This window comes from Patagioenas fasciata, chromosome 1, assembly GCF_037038585.1.
Source record: "Patagioenas fasciata isolate bPatFas1 chromosome 1, bPatFas1.hap1, whole genome shotgun sequence".
Classification (NCBI taxonomy): Eukaryota; Metazoa; Chordata; class Aves; order Columbiformes; family Columbidae; genus Patagioenas; species Patagioenas fasciata.
The window spans coordinates 149,208,385-149,230,925 of record NC_092520.1 but is presented as its reverse complement, the minus strand read 5'-3'; the positions used below and the strand labels follow the sequence as shown (position 1 = coordinate 149,230,925).

General features: G+C 44.6%; 1 protein-coding gene across 3 annotated transcripts in view; it reads right to left on the bottom strand.

The window, feature by feature from the left end:
- TMTC1 (transmembrane O-mannosyltransferase targeting cadherins 1) overlaps positions 1-22,541 on the bottom strand; it is a 150,009-nt gene that overhangs the window by 32,534 nt on the left and 94,934 nt on the right. For all 3 annotated transcript variants that reach the window (XM_065841836.2, XM_065841827.2, XM_071817312.1), the window contains exons 10-11: positions 17,224-17,388; positions 8,607-8,720 (exon numbers count right to left, since the gene is read on the bottom strand). In XM_065841836.2, the coding sequence (XP_065697908.2) occupies positions 8,607-8,720; positions 17,224-17,388 (279 nt within the window). The remainder of the gene's footprint in view (positions 1-8,606; positions 8,721-17,223; positions 17,389-22,541) is intronic.

Below are 22,541 nucleotides of genomic sequence, written 5' to 3'. Positions count from 1 at the left end.
GTTGATCTCAGCTGGGACCTCCAGAGGCCAATTCAGTGTAAATATTAATAGTAAGTGCTGAATGACAGCCAGGGATCAGTGGAAGGAAGAAAGGTCCCAGCTGTCCGGCTTCTCCCCTAGCCCAGCAGCCCAGCCAGCAAGACCAGCAGCCAGCGGGTACCCTGCCACTGGCAAACCTATTCACCAAGGTGAGCATCCAAGGCTGATGGGCAAAGCAACCAGGACAGCAGCTGTGCTGGACCCTAATATCAAGGGAAACCTCTCCAGGACAGAAACATGAAGAGAAAAAAAAAAACAAAGAGAAGCTGAACAGATTTAATCTGTAAATGGACAAAAGCCCCTGGCATCCATTAAGAAAACAAAACAAACACATATCCAGAAGCGTGCCATTTAAAAAACAAACCTGTAGCACTTTAACCAATACTACAATTCATGAATTTTCATTACATTTTCAAACTTGGATGGGGGTAGAAGCTTAAGAGTTAGAGTTGAAGGGGAAAAAAAGATTTTAAGTCAAACAATGTCACAGCTAAATATAAATAAACAAAACCTTTCCTGCTAAACTCACATGTTCCCTGCAATGCTGAGGCAACATGAGGTTATCAAACTGAGCTGCCTGCTTATTCAGAATTTATACAGGATCCATGTAAATCCTGAAAATCCCAGAAACCACTGAAGCCCAATAAAAGACTAATAATTCACGATGTGCCTGACTTACAGACAGCACAAACAGTGCAGGCGCCTCTGTAGAGCCCACAGAAACCAGAGGAATAACATAGCAAACAGGAGATCATTGGGTGAGTTCTTCAACCAAACCATTATGTGAGGGGATGAAATAACATATATCTCACCTAAGCAGATGGGGTGCAATCACACCTGTCATCTCCCAAGGTTCATGGGTGCCAGAAAAAGCTGTACAGCCCCATAAGGCCATTCGTGATCACGGCTCTCTCTGAGATGTCTGGGGGGTTGCCTCGGTTTTCGGAGTAAATCAGAGCAACCCTATTCCAGCACTGCCCAAATTGCTTGAAGGAGCCATTTGAAAGTCTGGGGATAAGCAGAGTGCCCCAAATACTCCTGCTAAGCCTTCACAGAAAGTCTGAAGGTTATCCTTGACAGATGTGTGCTGAGAACCATTTTTTCTGCTGAGCCTTGGTAAGGACCAGTGAAGGCAGGTCTCTGTTGATTTAGCATGACAATAGTAAGTGCTACCTGGCCATTCTTTGAGCAAAGTTTTCATAAAGACAAGGACAGCAGGCCAGGAAAAAAAGAAATGGCTGTGGGAACGAGTAATTAACCCTTGGAACTGAGCAAACCACATCAGCCAAAAGTGAAAAGCAGACCTGAATATCTGCAAAATACAGTCATAGGTTTCTCTCTGCACAGCCTACATAAAAATCTAAATAGATGTCTTGTCCCAATAAGACAACAGCATTTTCCATTCTCCAGATTTTTAGCATCAGTCCCCAACATGTAAGTAGTCAGAATGATGATGCAGTGCCTGAGGAAGGCTATGGAGCAGCTACTCTCAGAGCTGATGGGGGCTCTTCTCCAAGAAGATGCATTTGAAAAGCCAGCAAGTCTTTGAAAGACAGCGCAGAAGGACCTGCACCCATGACAGAAGTAATGGTCTAGGAAGGGATCTGCCTGTAAATACCAGTGTCCAAGGGTGAGTTACACACACATCTGTCCATTCCAGCAGGGACATCCAGCTTCCACCACTGTCAGTGCAGTTACGCTGCACAGATACTGCCTCTGCATCAGAGCTCAGGGTTGCACTTAAACCAGTTCAGGTTTTGAGTAAATAAAAGTCTGTGCCTTGATTGACATTTGATCACTGAAAAGCAGAAAAACTGAGCAGAGGTGGAGTACACCCCAAAACAGGGAGGGATCAGCACTTCATAGAGACCAGGTTCAAAAATAAATTACACTGGCTGAAGTAATTTGGCCATCATCCCATGCACTGTGTTGTAAAGGCCATTAAGTCTCTGATTCAAATTATCAGGCAGCCTTTTCAGCCATCAATTACAATTAAATCAGTCAGCAATTTTGTCTAGCTTCAGGACAGCCACCACATACGTATACAAGAGCACCAATTACCCCAAAAGCCTATTGTCAAAGGGTGATTCAGAAGAACGTTGCGCAAAGATGTTTCCGACAGCTTGGACGCGATCTGTGGCTCAAGTCTGTAACATCCACTAGCACAGGGTATTTTGTGAAGTCTCTATGACGATGTTTCATCAAATGCCTAACCAGAGGGATTGCTCCAAGGGCCTGACCCAAGTAACATTAAGTGTCAGAAGGGCACTCACGGTTTCAGGAGCAAATGTAGCCCTGGCAGTCGTAGCCAAGCAGCGCTGTACATTTTTGACTCACTGTAAAAACAGGCTAACAAATGGTGCTGGTATTTTAATTCTTTCCAGAAATAAATCACAGATGGTATCCAAGGCCACCTGCAGTCCACGCTGAGAGGCATTTTCAAGGCACACACACAGACATACACGCATAAAGGGCTGTACGAACACAATTTTTTTACTGCATGGAGAGTGTAATTTAACTGAATTTAAACAACGCCAGATAATGTTGATTTAAGATATATAAAAACTCAGTGGGTAGGTGTGTGTGAAAGCTTAGCAAGAAACCTGAGTCTCCCTTACAGCATTAGGGCTTTATTTCTAAAATGGAGTGAGGAGAAAGTGCAGCCTTGCTTGCTCCTTTTTTACCCATTCCAGTGATGTTATGCACCAATATTTTTCCCTCAAGGAGGGATGTGGATGTGGTACCCATACTGCTTCCTCCTCCCACATCTAGCCTATGTTCAAGTACCAAGCACACATAAGTATGACCTCATGACATTTCTTGATGCCACAAGCCAGTATTCCCAGTTTCCATGCTGTGAGCCATGCCCTAATCTGTACCATTTGCAAGTCCTGCAAGAGCCAGACCACACATCACAGTACCAAGTGTTTTCATACTGGTTCATCTGCCTCCTGGCCCACTCTCCCCCTTTCCTCAAGGCTGAGCATCAAAGGAGCTCCCTGAGCAGCAGAGCAAGCCTGCCCAAGGGTTCCTGATCGCTGCCTGGAAGTTGCCTTCTCTTGAGGATGCTACAAGGGAAAATGGAGGTTTCTGCATGGATCTGCTGATGGCAGCTGCTCCCCTTCTTGCTCTGTTCAGGCAGCAGCATTTAGAAGGGAAAGTCCAAGGGGAGCTTGTGCCTGTCAACCTGTTGATGGGCATGCAACTACACAAAGACACAACGCAAACGTTTGTGCGCTCTCTTGTACACACACTGGTGCATTTATGTGCATAAACTCACTGTATTACATACCAAGGATACCTCCTGCAGGACTCCATTCAATCGGATATTCCACTGATCGTAACGGTCAGTTCACATGCTTGCCCACATCTCCCTTGGGAAAGAGGAACATCCCGGAGAGCAGCTCCAGGTTGGCCCATGGTGCCTGATGCTTGCAGGGCGAGCCTTACTGTCTTTCCAGCACTTTTTCTTTTTTAATCCTCTAATCCCAGTTCATTTCTGTAACTTTCATCCAGCAAAAACTAGTTATGAAAAATAATTCAGTTCCAATTCAACTATTTGCTATCATTTGATAGTCACAGTGTCCGCCTTCACACAAAAAATAACTCCTCCCTACTATTAACTTAAACACAACACTGTACTGACATTTTTAATTAAGGGCAAATCTATATGGTTTTATGTTCAAAAGTGAAAACACGATATATTAGACACTCACATTTTGTCAGATACAGAAATGTAGCTTGAATAGCACAGAATTATTATTAGCTCATTTATCCACCCAACTCCAGCAAGAAACCCAGCAGCCTCTTTCAGCCCCACCTGCTGTTGCTCAAATCAATCTGCCATCCATGGGAAGCATGGCCCTGGCAACAAACATGGAGATACAGAGGGTAAGACAGAGCTGCTTTGAGAATTAAAATTTTGAATGAGTGCAGTTTTAGCAGGGAAGGTGAATTTTTTTTTTTCCTTTCATTGTTAAAAGGGTTATTAAGGACATAATGAATGTTCATCAAACGGGTTTTAAGGCTCTGCTGTTCTTCTCTCTTTGCATGTCAACTCAGGTGCATTCCCAAGGAGCAATAAAATGGTCTCAATGGCAACAACAAGTAAACAAGGCCGGGGAGAAGCAGGACAAAAGCATGGTAACTATTAATATCAACAGTAAAAATGTCTTCATTAGCACATCAGAGTGGTTCTTCATATTTGCATGAGGTTGCACAACCTCATATTCTCACTCACAAACACAAGAGTGGTGCGACAAGTTTTATTTCAGGTAAGACCAGCACTGTTTGATCTCCAGCAGCAAGGGGTCTCCAGAACTCCTAGCAACAGCTGCAAATCTTCAGCAGGAGCAGCAGCAAGAATATTAAGGCCAGCTTTCAGAGTAGCCATGGTCAACTCACATCTTAGATGGAGTATTTCTGGCCTTTACTTTTTGCAGAAAAAAAAAGAGTCAAACAATAAAACCAAAACCAAGAAGCATTTCTTAGGGTCACTACCATATATCAGGCAAACCAGCAAAGCAGTCTGATCCAGCAGTGTGTTTTTCTTGTTTTAGTGAAGGTAAGCTGAAAGGCTTATAAACCACTGCTACAACTGCACAACACCAGCTGTCCATCAGGTCTGTGTTATGGGTAACTCATCTTGCATCTCCAAAGGGCTCTGCTTCCATTCCCCTTTTAGGAACCCAATGTGCAGGAGGAGCTTTTCCTACATACACAGAACTTTTTTACTTTTCATTCTCTTCTCCACTTCAAATGTTGTTCTCCATTTCTGCGTTTCATTTCAGTTTTCATTTCCCCTGCTCTTGGACAGCATGATTAGATTGCACTAACTAGCTAAGCCTAAATCGGGGTGTTGTCACTGACCCCTGGGCTGGGGTGTGGAATGAATTTTTTTTGACAGGCCTGCTGCACTGGCATCAACAGGCATTTGTTGGGATCAATTGTCAAGTTTGCCTTGGCAACCTTCCCTGAAGTTTTGCTGTTCAGAGAAAACACATTCTTCTCCTCCACCACTTACCTGCCCTGAAGTTAACTGAAATACATCAATAACTGCCAGCAGAGGATTGCACCTGCCTTTGAAAGCAGGAATGGGAGCAAGCGATTAAAGTATCGGGGATCAACTTTCCCAGGATTTAGCCTCAGTCACTATTATTTCACTATGTAACCTGTGTACACTTCAACATCTCTTCCCACAGCTATAGCTACAACATCACCTGCCTCCTTCACATGAGCAATGCGTTGCTTTGCGAAATAGCTACGTGGCCACCGACACTTCTGACAGAGCAGCAGCACCTGGAAACGCATCATTACGTTGGTGGAATGGTAATTGTGAGCAGTTCAAGCAGCCGGGTGCAGACTGACAGGATCACTTTTGTTTAGCAAACAGTTAAACGCGTTCACCAGAGATCAAGCAGACCTACATTGTAATTTGGCACAAGCTTTAGAAGCGAGCTGGGATGATGGATGAGCCATCGCCCACGTGCCTCAGACGGGGCCGGTACGGGGTGATGCCGCTTCTCCTTCTCTTGCCTCCCAGGAGCTCCTGGGTGGTGGTGGCAGCGGTCTGTGTTCTTATTGACTCCACTTCCCTATCAATTCCCTTATTGATCTGCTCACTGTGCACTAGGCAGATATGATATCTTGATCTCCGGTTCTTCTGACAGTGCTGCCGCCAGATTGCGAAGCCTCTTGAGTACCTTGTGTTTTCTGTAATCTGGAGAGTGTGAATCCACCCAGACTCACCCAGAGAGCAGACACCCACTGAGGGGTACCTGGGGGAAATCAGGGAAGCTTCTTGTGTTAGCACCTGAGCTGCTGGCCTGCCTGCTCCCTGATGAGGAAATCCACACAGTAAGTGGTGCTTTAGCCTCCCAGCTGTCCATCCATTTCCAGGTCAGGTCACTGGCCAAAAATAGCCTGAACCATCCAAATCTGGTCAGGATATTACAGCTACTACTTCCTTCTCTCTAATTGTAGAGTAATTGGTCTACAATCAGAGCAGTGATTGCACAGCTGGAGTCTGTGAGGATGAGTGAACAGCTTGGACATAAAATCTGCTCTTATCTGCAATACCTGTCTAGGGTCTTGCACTATATTCACCATGATGTTGCCTGTGGCACATCCATCACCTTTTCCACCACCACAACACAGCCATCATGCATAGGCACCTAGCAGAGGCTGCAAGGCCTTTCAGAAGGGATACGTCTGAGGGGAAAACACAGAATGCAATTCTCAACAGGAGGACACACTAAGCTTTTTACTTACATGGTTTCCTTGCTTATTACACAGGCACCAAATAATTTCCCTGTGACAGAGGTGGGAAGAAGGGGTAAAAATAAGGAAAGCTTAAGTGCAGAGAGATGAAGTGGTGGCACTAACGCAGCTTCCCAGGGATGGAGCCAGCAGGAGACTCCCAACTCCTGATTTGCACCGCCAGGTCACATAGTGAACGTGCAATGGGCGGATAGGAGTTTGCTCTTCAAAAGTGCCAACTCATTCTGAAATTACTGAAGCAATTGGAGCACTTGCACTGGTGCCACTGAGAGACTTGGAACAGCACTGAAGAGCTTGGTTGCTTCTGTGTGGCTCCAAGACCCGACAAGGCTTTGGATGCTCTATAAACAAATGATACCATCAGCACAAACTGTGCTATCTAATAAAGTTGAGGAAATGTTTGCAATCAATTCTCAAAACAGGCTCTTTCATAATTGAAATACTGCAGAGCAGAAGACAGCATTATAATTATAATAAATGGGTGCTGCTGAGTTAGAGAAGAACAAAATCTTTTGTCAGCAAATTCTATTTACACAAACAGAGGAAATGTCAGTAGAAGCAGTTACGTTACTCTGTATATTAGTATGTTCACTGCAGGGCTTGGATAATTTTTGCTAGTCCTTCTTCTTTTTAACTTGCAATGGTCTTTTCTGGTAAATGGGAATAAGCTTGGAGACTAGCCACAGGAACCCTTGGAGGACTGAAAAAACTTGCACACCACTGAAAGCAGCAGCAGCTACATCAGTGGGTTGTATCAGGTTAAGGGAGGAGCTGATCACTCTATGGAAAATAGACTTTTGGTAAAGGACTCTTCAGTACGGCATTTAAAGATGTAAACAAATTCAATGTCTGGAAGCTGCTGTTAAACAAATCAGACTAAAAATAAAGGAGGACATTTTCAACAGCCAAGGTAATTAACCTTCAGTACAATTTATTGATAGTTCTGCTGGATTTTCCATTCCTGGAAACCTTAAAAAAATAGGACAGAGATTTTTCTAAACAACTTCCTAAATGCCCAGTGTGATAGAACAGGATGCTGCTCAAAAAAGCTAAAAATCACCTTCACCCAGTTTCAGGGCCTTCTTGGTGACAATTAACTCCTGTCCCTCCAGCTTAATCTGTGTGCATTAGGAGACCCTGAAGGGCCTTTGGTATAACCCTGTCAGCTGGCCAGAGGACAAACCATAGATGTAATTTCTGGAGTTTCCTGCCACACCACGTGTCAGGAAAGCACGTTTCTTGCACTTCTGGATGTGTCCTACAGAGCCAGCTCTGTCCTTGCTGTCCCTCAGAGCCACTCCTCACCTGACCTGTCCTTTCTACACACAACTTTTTTTCCCCACGACATTTTCTGCATCCTCTGTCCTTGCTTTCCCTTGCCACCTCCCCATGCCTTTCCCTGCACTCATTCCCTTTAGAGGCTTGTCCCTTATTGCAGGCCCCAGGACCAGAGGGGAGAGATTTGGGGAACTGGGGTGACCTGTTTGCTGCACCAAGCGCTGTCTGTGCATCAGGGAGCAGCCGAGGCCCCGGCTGAGCTGCACTAATGGCACCAGCAGCAGTGAGTGGATGGACAGTACTTCCAGGGAGTGACCCCACCTCTGCATGGTCAAGAGCATCCTTCAGAAATACTATAGGACTTGTCCCACTTCACAGCCCAACCCTGGGCCCAGATGTAACGTGCATTTATGGGCAAAGCAATTTGTCCTCCTACTTCAGCTTCCCCTTGTACAGAACCACAGTAATGATATTTACCCTGCTACTGCACAGGAGCATTTTCAGGATCAATTAGTTTAGTGTTCAGGCAAAGCTCTGTGGACAGAAGCCTCAATACAAGTAGTAAGTACTATTATTATTACTGTACTTCAGATGGCTACAGCACTGACATTTTCCAGGCATGCACCATTAACAATTTACTAAGATAAATGGCCCAGGAACCTGAAAATGCATTTATGACAACTACCTCCTGCTTACCAGCATACATTCAGCCGAGTAAATGACACCTCATTGCTCAACGTGTAGCTATGGTAACATTTCTATCTCGTATATTGAAGCATGCACACAAACACACACGTACACACACGCGGAGCTGGAGGAAAGCCAGGCCACCTCATTTAATGACACACAAACACCGAGCCAGGGAACTTTCTCAGCCTCCAAAAGCCAAGCTGACCCGGGAGCTGGGGGTGAGGAGTGGCCAACCCACCCTGTGCCTGGTGGGAGAGCGCTGGGCTAATGGCAAGCAGGACCACATAGCCTGAGCCCCACTGGGCTTTCAGGAAACTTACTTGAGAGCAGTTTTGTAGTGGTAGATTGCCTCAACGTTACGGCCCTGGTCTTTCAGAAAATTGGCGTAGTTGTAGTGCACCTTGGCGTTGTGGGGCAGGGTCTTCACTCCTGAGCTGCAAAAAGGAACAGAAGCAGGATGGTGTTAGCAGCCAGGTTACCACACCTTCCACAAGGTCCACCTTCTTCTCACAGTCCCTTTTTCTGAAAAGTTTGCTTGGATTTTGAGCGCCTTGTAACCTCCTGCACACTGACGCCAATGTAACTCACGTTGTGAGCGTGTCCACCATATGCCCCAGGTGGACATAAATATGTGGCAGCAATTCAGCTTGTCCTGGCTGCCATCACCTCGGGCACCTCTAGCACCAACGCAGATGGCAAGACTCCCTGCACCCACATGCTGTAATATTTCAAAATCTGGGTTATTCAACTGAAAAACCCTAAAAGGCTAATATTTAGCTATAACAGGCTGCCTGCTTAAACTTGAGTGTCACAAAGTGCCTTACGAAAATCTTGATTTAAATCAAGATGTCCCAGAGAGAAGGTACCTTTTCCATACACATCAGCCAGGAGAGGAGAAGCATAGTGTACTCCGAGTACCGAGTCAGCATCCATGCACTGCTTAATGCTGAGTGGAGTAAGGCCAGGAGGTGAGGGCTAATGGGACCCTCGTCCTGAGCTGGCAAATTGTACACTCCTGTGTCACAACACATGGCTGTGGGCATGTGGCTGCACAGCCGCTCTGTCCCTCCCCTCTGTCTCCTCTGCCACATAGATTGGACTTAACGTTTGGAATGAAAAATGAGGGCACAAAGACAAAAGGAGAACAGCGAGCATATGCTTATTTACTTAATTGAGAGCACAGAAAGCAAGGTACACCTTGCACAGCTAGAGGAAATGCTACTTCAAGGTTAAAGAGAGAAAGAAATCATGGGAGCACATACACCATGGAAACATTTCCCCTGCAAGAATCCAGAGAAGTTAGTACTCTGTTTAATGGGGGAATCCTTTCCAGCACATAAATAGGGGCTCTCTGAGGTAATGGGAAATAAGGATGGATGAATTTGTTCACGTAAAAGCAGACAAAGCACTGTTTCTTGCTCACAAGCAGATCCTTGCCAGCTGCTTGTCTTTTCTCCCCCAATCATCTCTGACCCTCCTACTTCAGGCAGGACAAGCTGAGATTAGGAAATTCCCAAGTCGTCTTGTTCTGCCTTGTGCGTCTCTGCTGTTTAAGTTTGGTGGGGAAGGAAGTTGATCATGATGAGACAGGGTCACACGCAGCCCCCACAGTGGGGTGCACACCCTCTCCCATGGAGAGAACGCACCCACAGCTGTGGAAACCCTTTGTCAGGGATTTCATTGTAAAACAGCACTGGAGAATTGTAGTGGCAAATGTGGTATCTTTTTGGTTATCTGCAGCCAGCGGTATCAAGTATCACTAATGCCTACTTTGTGAGAGCTTCCAAAGCTTCGCACATGGCTGCCTTACAGAGTTCAGCACAACACAGCCACGGTTTGCCTACTGAAATTAAAAAAACACCTTGCATTTGGCTTCGTAATCATCAGGTATTTCCAAATGACTTACTGGGAGCACTACAGGAATAAGACATTTTGTGACTAATCGCTGAATTAAATCAGTTAATTGATGCTATTCTTAAGAGAATGATTTTCTGTATTAGTTTTCACAAAGATATACTGCACCAGCAGCAAGTAATGTGTGACTGGTACGGCTGTGTTAATTTCCATTGGCCTTGGGAGCTATTAACTACACACTTACAACCTCTGGGCATTACTGGAATATTAATTCTTATACAGAGAGGGTTTCATTACATCAGCACCAGCATTACAGGCAGAGACATGGACAGGCACTCAAAACTGCTGCTATCTCAGAGCTCTGTGCAATGAGTTGCTGGCTCCACTACAGTCCCTGCTGAAACAGAGCAAACTGAGTTAATGGTGAGGAGAACATTACATATGCACAAGTACTTCAGTTCTAATGAGATACGGTTTTAACAGTAAGATGCATATGTTTAAATACTTTAATTCTGGACTCTTTCAGTAGAATTTATTTTTAATCCTGCCAGTCCCATTTATTAAAACATCACTAATAAAGCTTCTTGCAGCTGCGTGCTTCTGCCGGGGTGGGGGGTGACAGAGGAAAGGCAGAAATTGGTTTGGGTTCTTATGATGCTCTGCTCTGCATCACACCACTCACACACCCTGACCTATTTATTTTCCCTGCACGGGCAGAAAGGGGGGGTGTTTCATTTTGCAAATGCACGTAGCAATGACTGAGGCTGCTTGGAGTCTCTGATCAGTGGGAGGTAGCAGCAAACACAGCACTGGGCGCGGAAGGGATTTTTTAGGAGAGTTTAGGCAAACACTCCTACTAATTGATTCTTAACCAGCCCAGAACGCTGTTTGCTTGATGACAGAGGAAACAATAACGTCCATAGTGAAAGCCAAGCAGGAAAGGGTGGAGTATAAATAACAAAGCAGAACACAATGTTTTTCCATTTCTGCTTCCCGCAAGCCTTCAGTCTCTCACAATTTCAATCTAATTTTCCAGCATGCTTTTCCAAATCTCCTAGCTCCCTCTTTCACAGCCCGGCACACACGTGCCCTTCTGAAAACCTATGGCACCAACCTGGCTCCTGCCAGAAACAAGCCTTCCGACCTCAGACGTCACTTCTCCAGATGATTTCCTTCCCTTTTGACTTCTACAACAGCAGTAAGTGACATAAATGGAAAATAAACCATAGGCAAACCCTTCTACAATAGACAAACGCTTTTACATAACACTTCCTCTCCACAGAAAGACAAAAGCCTATTAGCCATAAATCAGAGAAATAAAATACCACTGGTATTTTCCAACCTCAAATATCAGCATTACCTAAATCCCACTTCAGTTGGGAAAAGCCTCCTGTGATCCCCTCTGTTGTTTTCCTAAGTACATGTTCTGCTTTGCAGAGTGACTGGATGCAGGGCAGAAGCTTCACTGATTTTCTGTGATTTCCATATGAAAAGTGCTCAGTTTACAAGGAAATGAGGCCACCCCTGCCTCACCAGGAGCCCTGGGAGACCAATGGGGTCTCCTCTACTTTGGGAATCATTATGATCAATAAAGGTTCTCTAGGGCAAATTATTCTCTGGATGACACCAACAACCACTTTCCTTGGCCTTCTACCTTTGCATCGTTTTTACAGATACCAATGTTGGGCCATATTAAACTTCTACAGAAGACACACAAAATGCAATAGGACGTGCCCTCCTCAGCTCAGCTAGCTTTCAGAATTAACAAAATTACAGAGCACCAAATGCCACTTTTGGGACTGGGTTTTTACAAATTGCTGAAGTCAGCAAACCTGGCTTGGGAGGGAAAACTGCTGAACAAGAAAGCGCCAGTTTTATACAGTTCCTTTGCTGGTTACAACCGCGTCTCCAGGCACTGTCACAGACGTGGGCAGCACACGCAGATGCTTTCCAGGAGCAACAGGAAACGTGGCAGCTTGACAAACCTTGAAAAGGTCAGAACAGCGGATGCAGAGGTCAGTCCATAGCCCTCACCACCCTCTCCCTGGCTTCAGACACTAACACTGACTGCAGCTGTAGCCTGGCCTTCTGGCCTGTGCGTTTGCTGTATAGAGTAGTTCCTTAAGTATTTAACAAATGAGCCCTCCCTGCCCACCAGTCAATACAGTCAGATAAACTGCTTGGAGCTTCTAGAGATCTGTTGATATAATATGCCTCAAATATCTAGATCTCCATGTATTTGTCCACTTCTTATGCTGGCGGTTCATGTGCTTCTCATTTAGTCCTTGCATAGAGGCTTGTGCACCTAGATGTCAATGCATCATCTCCTCAGACAGTAGCATCCTCCCCCATGCTGCTCCTTTCAGCCAGGACCCAGCAGGATTCCTGCATCCAGAAAATCTGGCCCCTGGGCTGGAGACTGAGAGTCAGGACGGCCTAGAGATGGCAACAGTGCTGCCACACGATGTCAAGGCAGAGTAAGCCTTGAGAATGGGACCAAATGAGGTACAAGCACAAAACTGGTAACATGCTGGGTATACATATGTCTCCTGGACAAGCACAGAGAAAGTGTGTATAACAGAACAGGTCTCAGACAAGGGAATCAAGACAGAGAGACCCTGAAGAAATACATACAAGTAAATGGAAGAATAGAAAGTAGAGGTGAAGGGGGAAAAAATTAAAAGGAGGGAAAAAGCAGTAATTAATTAAAACAGCAACTGAAGAAAGAAGAATGAAGAACGAGGGAGTAAAGATTCTCTCAGCACATACTTCTTAAAAAGAAATTCAACACACACAGGGACTACCAAGTAGGTTGATTTATGTCTCCTTTCCCACATGTATAGATTTGCTCTGTTTCCTTTTTATTTTCCCTCGTACTTTTTTACTGTTCCTTATCTCCTCATCCTGCTCTGTCTTTTCCAATTTCTTGCTGTTGCGAATGCTTCCATCCACTTCTTCCTGCCCTCCTCATCAGCCTATCTATAGACTCCTCCTTCGCCCCAAACAGGAGATCTCCCACTCCTGGGATGACATTAGCTTCTTGCTATACTATTCTGGTTTTGCATTTCCTTCCCATCAACAAGAAGAGTCTTACTGTATTACAGACTCATGAGAGATGTATAGCACCTATCAGAGATGATCTTAAAAAGACAACTAAAAGGCCAATATGGTTAAATAGCACAGTAAAAAAGGCCATGAGAAATGAAAAACACCCCTTAAAAGGTGAACGTGACAGCTACAGAAGGAAAAAGGAAAAGAGTATAAACTTCAGTGAGTTAAACATAACCCATAATTAGGCAGACCAAAAGAGATTTAAGGAAAAACTTGCTAAAGCCATCAAAGCTAATAATGGAATACATCAGACATAGGAAACCTGCCAAAGATCCCCCTAAGGCAAATAGATGATGGAGGTCTAAAAGTAGTGCTTGAAGAAGAAAAGACCACAGTAGAAAAGCCAAATGGATTATCTGCACCAGTGCTCACTACAGAGGAACTGAAGGAGGTTGCCACATGGGAGACTTTCCTTACAGGGGCATGTCCAAAGCACTGCTTCAAACTGAAGTGGCAGGAAAAGAGGCTTTAAAACAAATCAGCGCCAAGAACAGTTATAAATCCATTTGGCTTGGTAGTATGCATCCAGAGGAAATCAAACATGGAGCTGCTATTACCTGTGGTATGTAGCCTATCATTTAAATGAGGCTGGCACTAAAGAAATGGGAGGTGATGAACATGACATCAGTTGGTGCCAGGGGTGAGGTTGGGATGAGGAGGGGGGGACACAGATCAACAAGTCTTGATTTGCACTCCAGGTAAGTTGGGAAAAACTGTAATAAAGGCTAGTTTTAGCAAAACTGTGGATAACTACAATCCAACAGAGAAGAATTAGCCTTGTATTTTCAGAAAGAAGTTAGTCAGGCAGATCTGTTGTTCTTTGATAGACTCAACGGGTACGTGGGTATTGAAACTATGGAAAGCTTTTATGAAAATCCAAAGATAGCCCAGTCAGTCAGAAACAACATACACCAAAGTTGTGTACTTAAATGTTTAAAAAAGTTTTTGATAAAATCCCTCTCTAAAGACTTCCAAGTTCTTAAAGGCATAATGGAGTAAGAGGGAATCATAGAACTGTAGAATCATTTTGGTTGGGAAGGATCTTTAAGATCGAGTCCAACCGTTAATCTACACAGCCAAGTCCACCTCTAAACGATGTCCCTAACAACATCATATATGCTTCTTTTAAACACTTTCAGGGATGGTGACTCCACCACTTCCCTGGGCAGCCTGTTCCAATGCCTGACAACCCTTTCCATGAAGAAATTTTTCCTAATACCCAATCTAAACCTCCCCTGGTGCAAAATTGAGGCCATTTCCTCTCATCCTATCGCTTGTTACTTGGGAGGAGAGACCAACAGCCTCCATGCTACAACCTCCTTTCAAGAAGGTCCTCTCCTGAATCACTACCTAGTTGGAAGGCAGCAAGCAAAGAGAACAAGTATGTGAACAGTTTTTAAAATTGAAGAAGATTGCAAGCAGGGTTTCTAAGAGACATGCAGTGGCATCTGAGCTGCTTCATGTTCACAAAGGGTCTGGAAAAGAGAGAAAACAGAGAGATCACAGGTTTGCTGCTGACACCAACATGAGTCACGCTGCAGGAATTAAAGCTAGCTACAAATTGCCACTAAAGGATCTCACTGTACTGAAGGCTGGACAAGAAGATGACAGATGAATTGTAATTCTGGCACAGGGACAAGTATCAGAGAGTGTGTACACACAGACTCTAAATCTGCACACAGACTGATGTCCATAAACCAGACACTTCCACTCACAATAGGTGTCTTGGAGTTCACGTGGCCAATGCTGTGAAAATATCACCAAGTGCTTATGAGAGGTCACAAAAGGTATGTGGAAGATCAGGAAGAGATGAGAACAAAAAACACAAAACAGTCCTGCATTACTGTGCTGCACGTATCTCTGAAAGATGATTCTGGTCTCCTCAGAAGGACAGATTAGAGTTTGAAAGCATCCAGTGGAGACTGACAAGCAGGATCAGAGGTGCAGCACAGCTTCCATATGAGGAGAGTTCAAAACTAGCAGACTCCAGCATGCAAAAGAGACAGCTTTGGGTGAGGGCATGGGGGTAAAGGCATGGAAGACAGAGGACAAGTGACAAGCTGATGGTTACTCACTACTCCTTCAGCACACCAGAACTAGGGGACACCAAACAGGATGATCAGGCAGAAGACTCACAGCACACAGAAGGGAAATCTTAGTGTGTACACTGTGTAATTTAATGAGAGCCCAGTGCACAGGATGCTGTAGAAGCCAAAACTATAAATAGATTTGAAAAAGCAGTCAGAGACATTAAGGGAAGAAAAGTCCATCAGTGGCTGTCAAAGGCAAAAAAAAAAAAAAAGAAACTAACTCCTGACTCAGGAAGTCTTTAAACTTCAGATTACTGCAAGCTGGGAAAGGACTGGAGAAAAGCATCACTGTTGCTGGCCCTATTCTTACATTGCTTTTCTGCTGATGATTGCTCTCAGGGGCAGGCCATGACACGAGGTGACCCAAAAGGAGCACACCTACATTCTTGCCTTCTCCTCAAAAGCCTAGGGTAGATCCCTCTCATGGCATTGTCCCCAAAAGACCTGAGCTGAAGAGCAAGCCAGTTCAATCTAAGCCACCAAGCACTACCTACCAACCTGGGCAACACCAGATCCCTACCTTGAGTCAAGGTGTATTAGCTCCTGCTCAGTGCTGCATTGAAGCAGTGCCACAGTTTCTGAACTTGAGCTGGCTGGTAGATGGCCACCCTACTTTGAATGGAGGTAGGATGGGCAGAAGTCCATTTGCGTCCAACTAAGCAGCCATAGCTTCATCCTTCTCTTCTGCAACAGAGCCCCTGGCACCCCATATCACCCCAAATGTTCCTTAGGAGGAGATGTCCTCCTGTCATCCCCTCCAGTTTGACTTCATCATTCTTAAACATGGGTGACCACAACTCAACACAACATGATACCATATGGATACCTGCAACTCAGCATATGGAATTACCATCTTCCCACCCCTCTTCCAACATGAGAGTCATCCAACTTGGAAAGGTATCCAGCTTTCCTCCAAATGGCCACCATTAGCCAGGAGGCTTTGGACCGGGGGAGTGCTACACCAGGACCACTGTGTGAGCCCAGACTTGTCACCATGGCTGCTGATATTTGAACAGCAAACAGCGTTTCAGGGAGATGGGCAATGAATCACGTCAGAGTGAATAAACGCCTGTTCCAGATTTTTTTTGGGGAAAAAAAAAAAATCCCACTACCAGAGTTCCAACCACTTCAATAGGGTTTCCTGAAGACCAAAGGGTACACATAAAAAATAATTTCATACTCTCTAGTGCTGTGTAAATTAAACTTTGCTCTGGCCAATAAGTTAGAAAATAAAGCTAAGCAACCCATGTGCCGATCACCTGTGTTTCTGCAATTACTTCACAATTAGACAACTGCTGAAAGCAGCTGGAGGCAAATGCAATACATTTGCTAGCAAAACACAAAATGAAACAGTCTGTTTCAGTGCAAACAAAATACATAAATGAGGTTGTAGAGAGAGCTGTTTGGCAAAGAGTAATCAAATAAAATGAAATATGGTACATTAAGTTTGATACTTCATGGCATTTCATTTTTGTCATTAAGAACATTGCTAAAGAAAATTCAATATATTCAATAGCGTTACTATGGTGTCTGGAGGATTGCAACAAACTTTTGCTATTTCTTTAAAAAGGAAAGTGTTACGTTATTGGTAAATCTACAGAACTGAAGTTATTTAAAAACGGTGTGTCTTAAAACGTGACTGCCAGACCCAAAGTTTGTGCATAAGCATATAAAGCGCTGACCCCAGTTTTTGCACAGTTGCCAGGAAACAGAAAATAGGTGTTATTTTATAAAAATCAAAACGTTAATCATAGCAATGCATCAGTAGCACAGGACTCGTGCTAAAGACAACGAACAAATGAACAAATCAACAGTACACAAAATGAACAAACTTATTTTAAACAGTACAAAAATGCCACTATTCTCCCGTGAGCGCTCCTACCTGAAAAGGGATTCTCGTGACAGCCAGATTTCATTCTGTTTCACAGTCTTCCAAGAGAAGAGCAGCAGCAGTAAAGCAAAGAAGGTCAGAACAGTAATCCTCCACTTATTTAACCACGTAGACAGCTTTTTTAGACCATGGACAAAAAGGATGCAGTACCCCATACTGAAAAAAAAAAGTACCAAAAGTTATATTCCAGCACTCTGGTTTATATGCAAGACCATTCAGTATTGCATTTATTACTCAATTACAGGGGGCTTTGGACTAATTACATTTTTCCAGGCTAACAAACTCCAGTTCAACAGCGGTTTTCCTCAGTTCACTACACAATTTCCAAATTAATCTAAATGATAGACCCAGATGCCAGAACTACAGTAGTGTACACAATACCACCCAGCATAATGGCAGCTTGCAGCAGCCTGCGGAAGGCAGCTGCTTTTCTGAACAGCATCATGTAATAACAGTAATACTGAACACAACTGGAGGGAGCAGCGCTGAATCGGAAAGCATTATAACACGGAAAAGTCTCTAAACAACCCCAGTCGCGGCCGCTATTAATTCCAGTTCACAAATTGAGAAGCTGAGGTGGGCGAGCGAGTGTTGTGGCACACATGGCAGCAGGGACAGGTGGCAGAGGCCACGCCAAAGGCAGGAGCCCCTGCCTGGGCCTTGCATGTCTCCATCAGGGCCAGCCCATCCCTTCTAGGGCCTGGTCCAGCGCAGCTGAGATGCCTCAGCAGAGCTTCCCTGCTGCCCATCCGGGTCTTCTCCAGCGCCCAACCTTCCAGCACTTTCATGGCTCTCAGTGCATGACTACTAAGGCATTTTCGGTGAAGTGAACCTGCATTTTAAACTGAAGTCTTATTCCTGTGTAACTTTAAATCAATTAAGTAATTATGGGCCTTCATTCAAGTGTTAATTCCTCTAGTGATGCCCCTCTGAGTTGGAAATGGAGTGCTTTGGGTTGCTGTACTTAGTACACCCCTAATTGTGCTTGGCACTTTCAGAAAGGAATTTCAATTCCTATTGCCTGAGGAATTTCATTACCTTATCTAAAACTCTCCTGTGCAGTTACTTAGCACCTGATTTAGTTTTAGACTTCAAAGCTATCTTAATCCAGGCAGCTCCCCCACTGAAGAAAAAGGGAAGTAGAATAATTTGGAATAACAACTGGGGAACCACCAATACATGGCAGAGCAACCCACTCCAGACACTGACACACCTTGAGCCCCAGCTGAGTCCCACCCTTAAACCCAGGCAGGCTGCAGGCAGAGACTTCATCACACCTGCCCATGCTCCAGGCAGAGATCTACAGGCTTTCCTTGGCCTGTATCCAGGTGTCTGAGTAACTTCCCAGTGAGACTGTTATGAGGCAAGAAAAACTAAGAACCCAATGTTCAGTGGTGCCCAACGACAGGATGAGGGGCAACAGACTGAAGCACAGGAGGTTCAATCTGAATATGAGGAGAAACTTCCTTGAGGGTGACAGAGCACTGGAAGAGGCTGTCCAGAGAGGCTGTGGAGTCTTCTTCTCTGGAGACATTCAAAATCTGCCTGGACACATTCCTGTGTAATCTACTCTAGGTGAACCTGCTTTAGCAGGTGGGTTGGACTGGATGATCTCCCCAATCTTTCTGTGACTCTGTGATTTCCCCGTCAGAAGTGTCCTTGCAAGCAAGCACACGCCATGGCAAAATTCAGTCTGGAAATCAGGAAAAGAAAAATGTCCCATCTTTGAGGAGCTGTAAGTGTGCTTCTCGGCAGAGTTTCTCCGCCCTCTTGGAGGACCAGGCACATTGCTATTGCCTGAGCTTCCTAGGGTTGGAGAGGGATAATCTTGCTTTCACTGAGGAAAGAAGTGCCTCTGTTGTACATACTGCCCAGCATCAGGCAGTGGTGCTGTCTTTGGCACAGTACAGGTGCCATATAGAACACTCGAAGTGGAACAGACATAGGTGGCAAATCCAGAGACAACATCAGATCTGTGATAATTCAAAACTTCTTCATTGTTGTTTTAGAGGTCTTCCGTTTTTTCAGAAGTGGGTATCAGTTTGGTTTTTTTTCACTTAACTATGCTTGCATTTTGCTGCAATACATTTCTCATGGCACTTGCACTGCTTTTTTCAATGAATTCTTCTGCACACATGTTTATTGCACCTACATTAACTGCAAGTAGACATTTAGAGCTACAAACAGAGATGCTTGTGCCAAACAAACCAGTCTTTATAGCTATTGAACCCTCTAAAAAGCTAATCTCGGTAATAAGCCCTTTCCTTCCAACAAGAAATGCTTCAAAAACCTGCAGACGGTTTGCACACTGTTATTTAGCCTTTCAGCAATTTCATCCTTCCCCTGGAATTAATTATCTGACATAAACATTATTTAATTGCTTTAGCATAAAGCCGTTTTCAAAGAAATTTCCCTACACCTTTACATTTTCGAGAACAGGCCTTTTCTAACAGAATCTTGAATGTGTCCAGAAAACAAGAACTGCAAACATCAGTGTCTTGGTATTTATGTCAAACCCTGCCCCAGCTGTTGGGAATTTCTGCCTTAGCAGCAGCAATCAGTCTGCTCAGCCAGGGCACAGCCAGCACCGCATTACAGCTCACGCAGCCACCAAAAGGTGCAGCTTCCGGGGGTTGTTCTCCAACATCTGCACTGCATTGCCACAACAGTTACAGAGAGATGCTGGGTGGGTTCATCTCGGACCACAGCTCTCATCCCAGCTGCACTGGCAATGACACAGCACAGGTACAGAGCAGTGCCCAGCTCCGCATGGCACTTCCCACCAGGGGCTCCCAAAGCACTTTGCAAGGGAGATTGGCTGCAGTATTCCTTTTACAGAGCAGGAACATGAAACACGGCAATGAAGAGATCTGCTCTGCTGATGGGGACTGGCAAACAAGGCACTGAAGCTGCAGTTCAGGGCTCTACCCACAGCACTGGGGAGCACGCAGTGGAAACCAAGGTATCTTGCTGAAAAGCCCACAGGACTCCCTGAGAGATAAAGAGGTAATTAACCCAAAGGCAGGCTCTACATCCACACACTCACCAAAGCAGCAAGACTACAGGGTTCAGCAGTAAGTAGAAATACTGAAGGGAATGGGTACCCAAATGCCTGCTGGAAGGGGATCACACAGCTAATGTACCAGAATCCCAAATTGCAAAGCTGCTAAGGGGAAGGTTAAAGGAGTGATGCTAAAGAGGGCAGGGTTGAAGCATGATTTACACTTTAATAAGATAGAGACAGCCTACAAGAAAGCTGGAGAGGGACTTTTCACAGGGGCATATATTGATAGCACAAGGCATAATGGCTTTAAGCTGAAAGAAGGTTGATATAAGGAAGAAATTCTTCACCATGAGGGTGGTGAGGCACTGGAACAGGTTGCCCAGAGAAGCTGTGGATGGCCCATTCCTGAAAGTGTTCAAGGCCAGGTTGGACGGGGCTTTGAGCAACTTGATCTAGTGGAACGTGTCTCTGCCCATGGCAGAGGGGTTGGTACTAGACGATCTTTAAGATCCCTTCAACCCAAACTATTCTATGATTCTGTGATGATTCTATAATTATGACAACATTAGGACTGAGTTGTAGTTGTGCCATAACTATAGCCTAACTAGCCTACAGTCAAGGTACCTGCACTATAAAGTGCACAGGAATGCAAAAGAAAGGAAAAGAAATAAAAGGATCAGAAGGCATGAAGTAGGTGAACAGTTTTATTTTCAGAATCTGGCAAATTTAGATTAAAACTTCAGACAATTTCCTGCCACAGATCATCAAGGAGAGGGTGGGGAGGACACACCCATGTTATCTCGTCAGGGACCTTTGGTGCAGAGGTCAGGTAGAGCTGCATCTCTTTGCACATTTTTTTTTATGACATGGTCATTTCAAGCCAATCCCTTGCTCAAGGGCAGATGTTACATTCCTGGCTGCAAGTCTTTTGCAGGCCAAGGACTCCCAAAGCACAGAAGGCACTCTCATGTCCTTTGCTGCCAGGAAAGCACGTGTGTTTGTGATTTCATGCCACACATTGTTTGAAAAAAAAAAAACAAAAACCAAAAAACACCTCCTTGCAACCTCCCCAAAGATACTTTTCTTAGTAATTTTTGCTTTCTCTTTACATTTCTACATTAAGGCCAAATAATGACGGTGAAATCAGGCCAAAGCCAGACCCTTCCTTCAGATTCCATGGTCTGTTCTAATTAAAACGGTGTTCACAGCCATGTACTAAGCATCTATCAAAAACCATCATTATATCACTATTGTTTCCTGGTCTCAAAAACGCATAATCCCTCATACCTTACAACACACTTGTTTCACATGAGACTCAACAGTCCCAGTACAGAAATTAGCTTCAGTGCTGTGAAGTTTGGAACCAGTAAAGCACCAAGCTTGCCATGATGGAGCTGCTGCAGCAGCAACATGCCCTGACACACACTAGACCTGAAGAGCCGCCCCCCAGTGCTTCACCCATGAGATGCAAGTGAATCCCATTTCCCTTGATCCCAGCCTCGCCAACCTTTAGATAAAACTGTTGGAAGCTGTGCTGAGTTTTAGCGAGTCAGCAGCAGCCGAAGCAGCGGTACCATAGTGGGAAGAGCCCATACAGGTGAGACTGCACTTATCTAATTAAAGTAACTCGCCAGGTGACTCTAAGACATTTCCTATGTGGTTATCTCTGCCCTGACCCTGCCATCACCTACAAACACACAGGACATTTCAAATACATTAACTTTTCTTCTCAAAGTGCCAGGGGCTCCATATCAAATGTTAGGGTTGGTTTGTCAGGAAATCAGATTTTACTCACATCCATTTAGAGAAAAAAAAAAAAAAAGAAAATGTCTCATAAGCACCTTTCATCAAAGACCCATTTGCCACTTGAAAAATTTTTCTAAGTACTACATTCCAAACATCTCCATAGCTGTCTGCATATGTATGGAGGCTGCAGGATTGTGGGCTTGGGGGTTGTTTAGTATTTTAACTCTAGCATTTCCTTGGGAGGGGAAAGAAGACCTTTTCTCCTGGCATTGTCATCCCGTCATGCAAGCACTTTTCTGCAATACTTCATAGCCAAAACGAAACAATTGGAAACAAGCAAAATCCCCAGCCCACTGTTATTTTTATAACTCCATTTTCCACTGGATTACTGTAAAACTGCTAAGCTTTTTTTTCTTCTTCTGTAGGATAAGCAACATCCTGCTGCAACAACCGTTCCCCACTGTGGAAAGTCCACACCAGCTTGGTCCCCAGGGCCAGAGGCAAAGCAAGACCTGAGTAACAGCGCAACAGGTTAACATGGTAATAGTTTTTCCGTGGG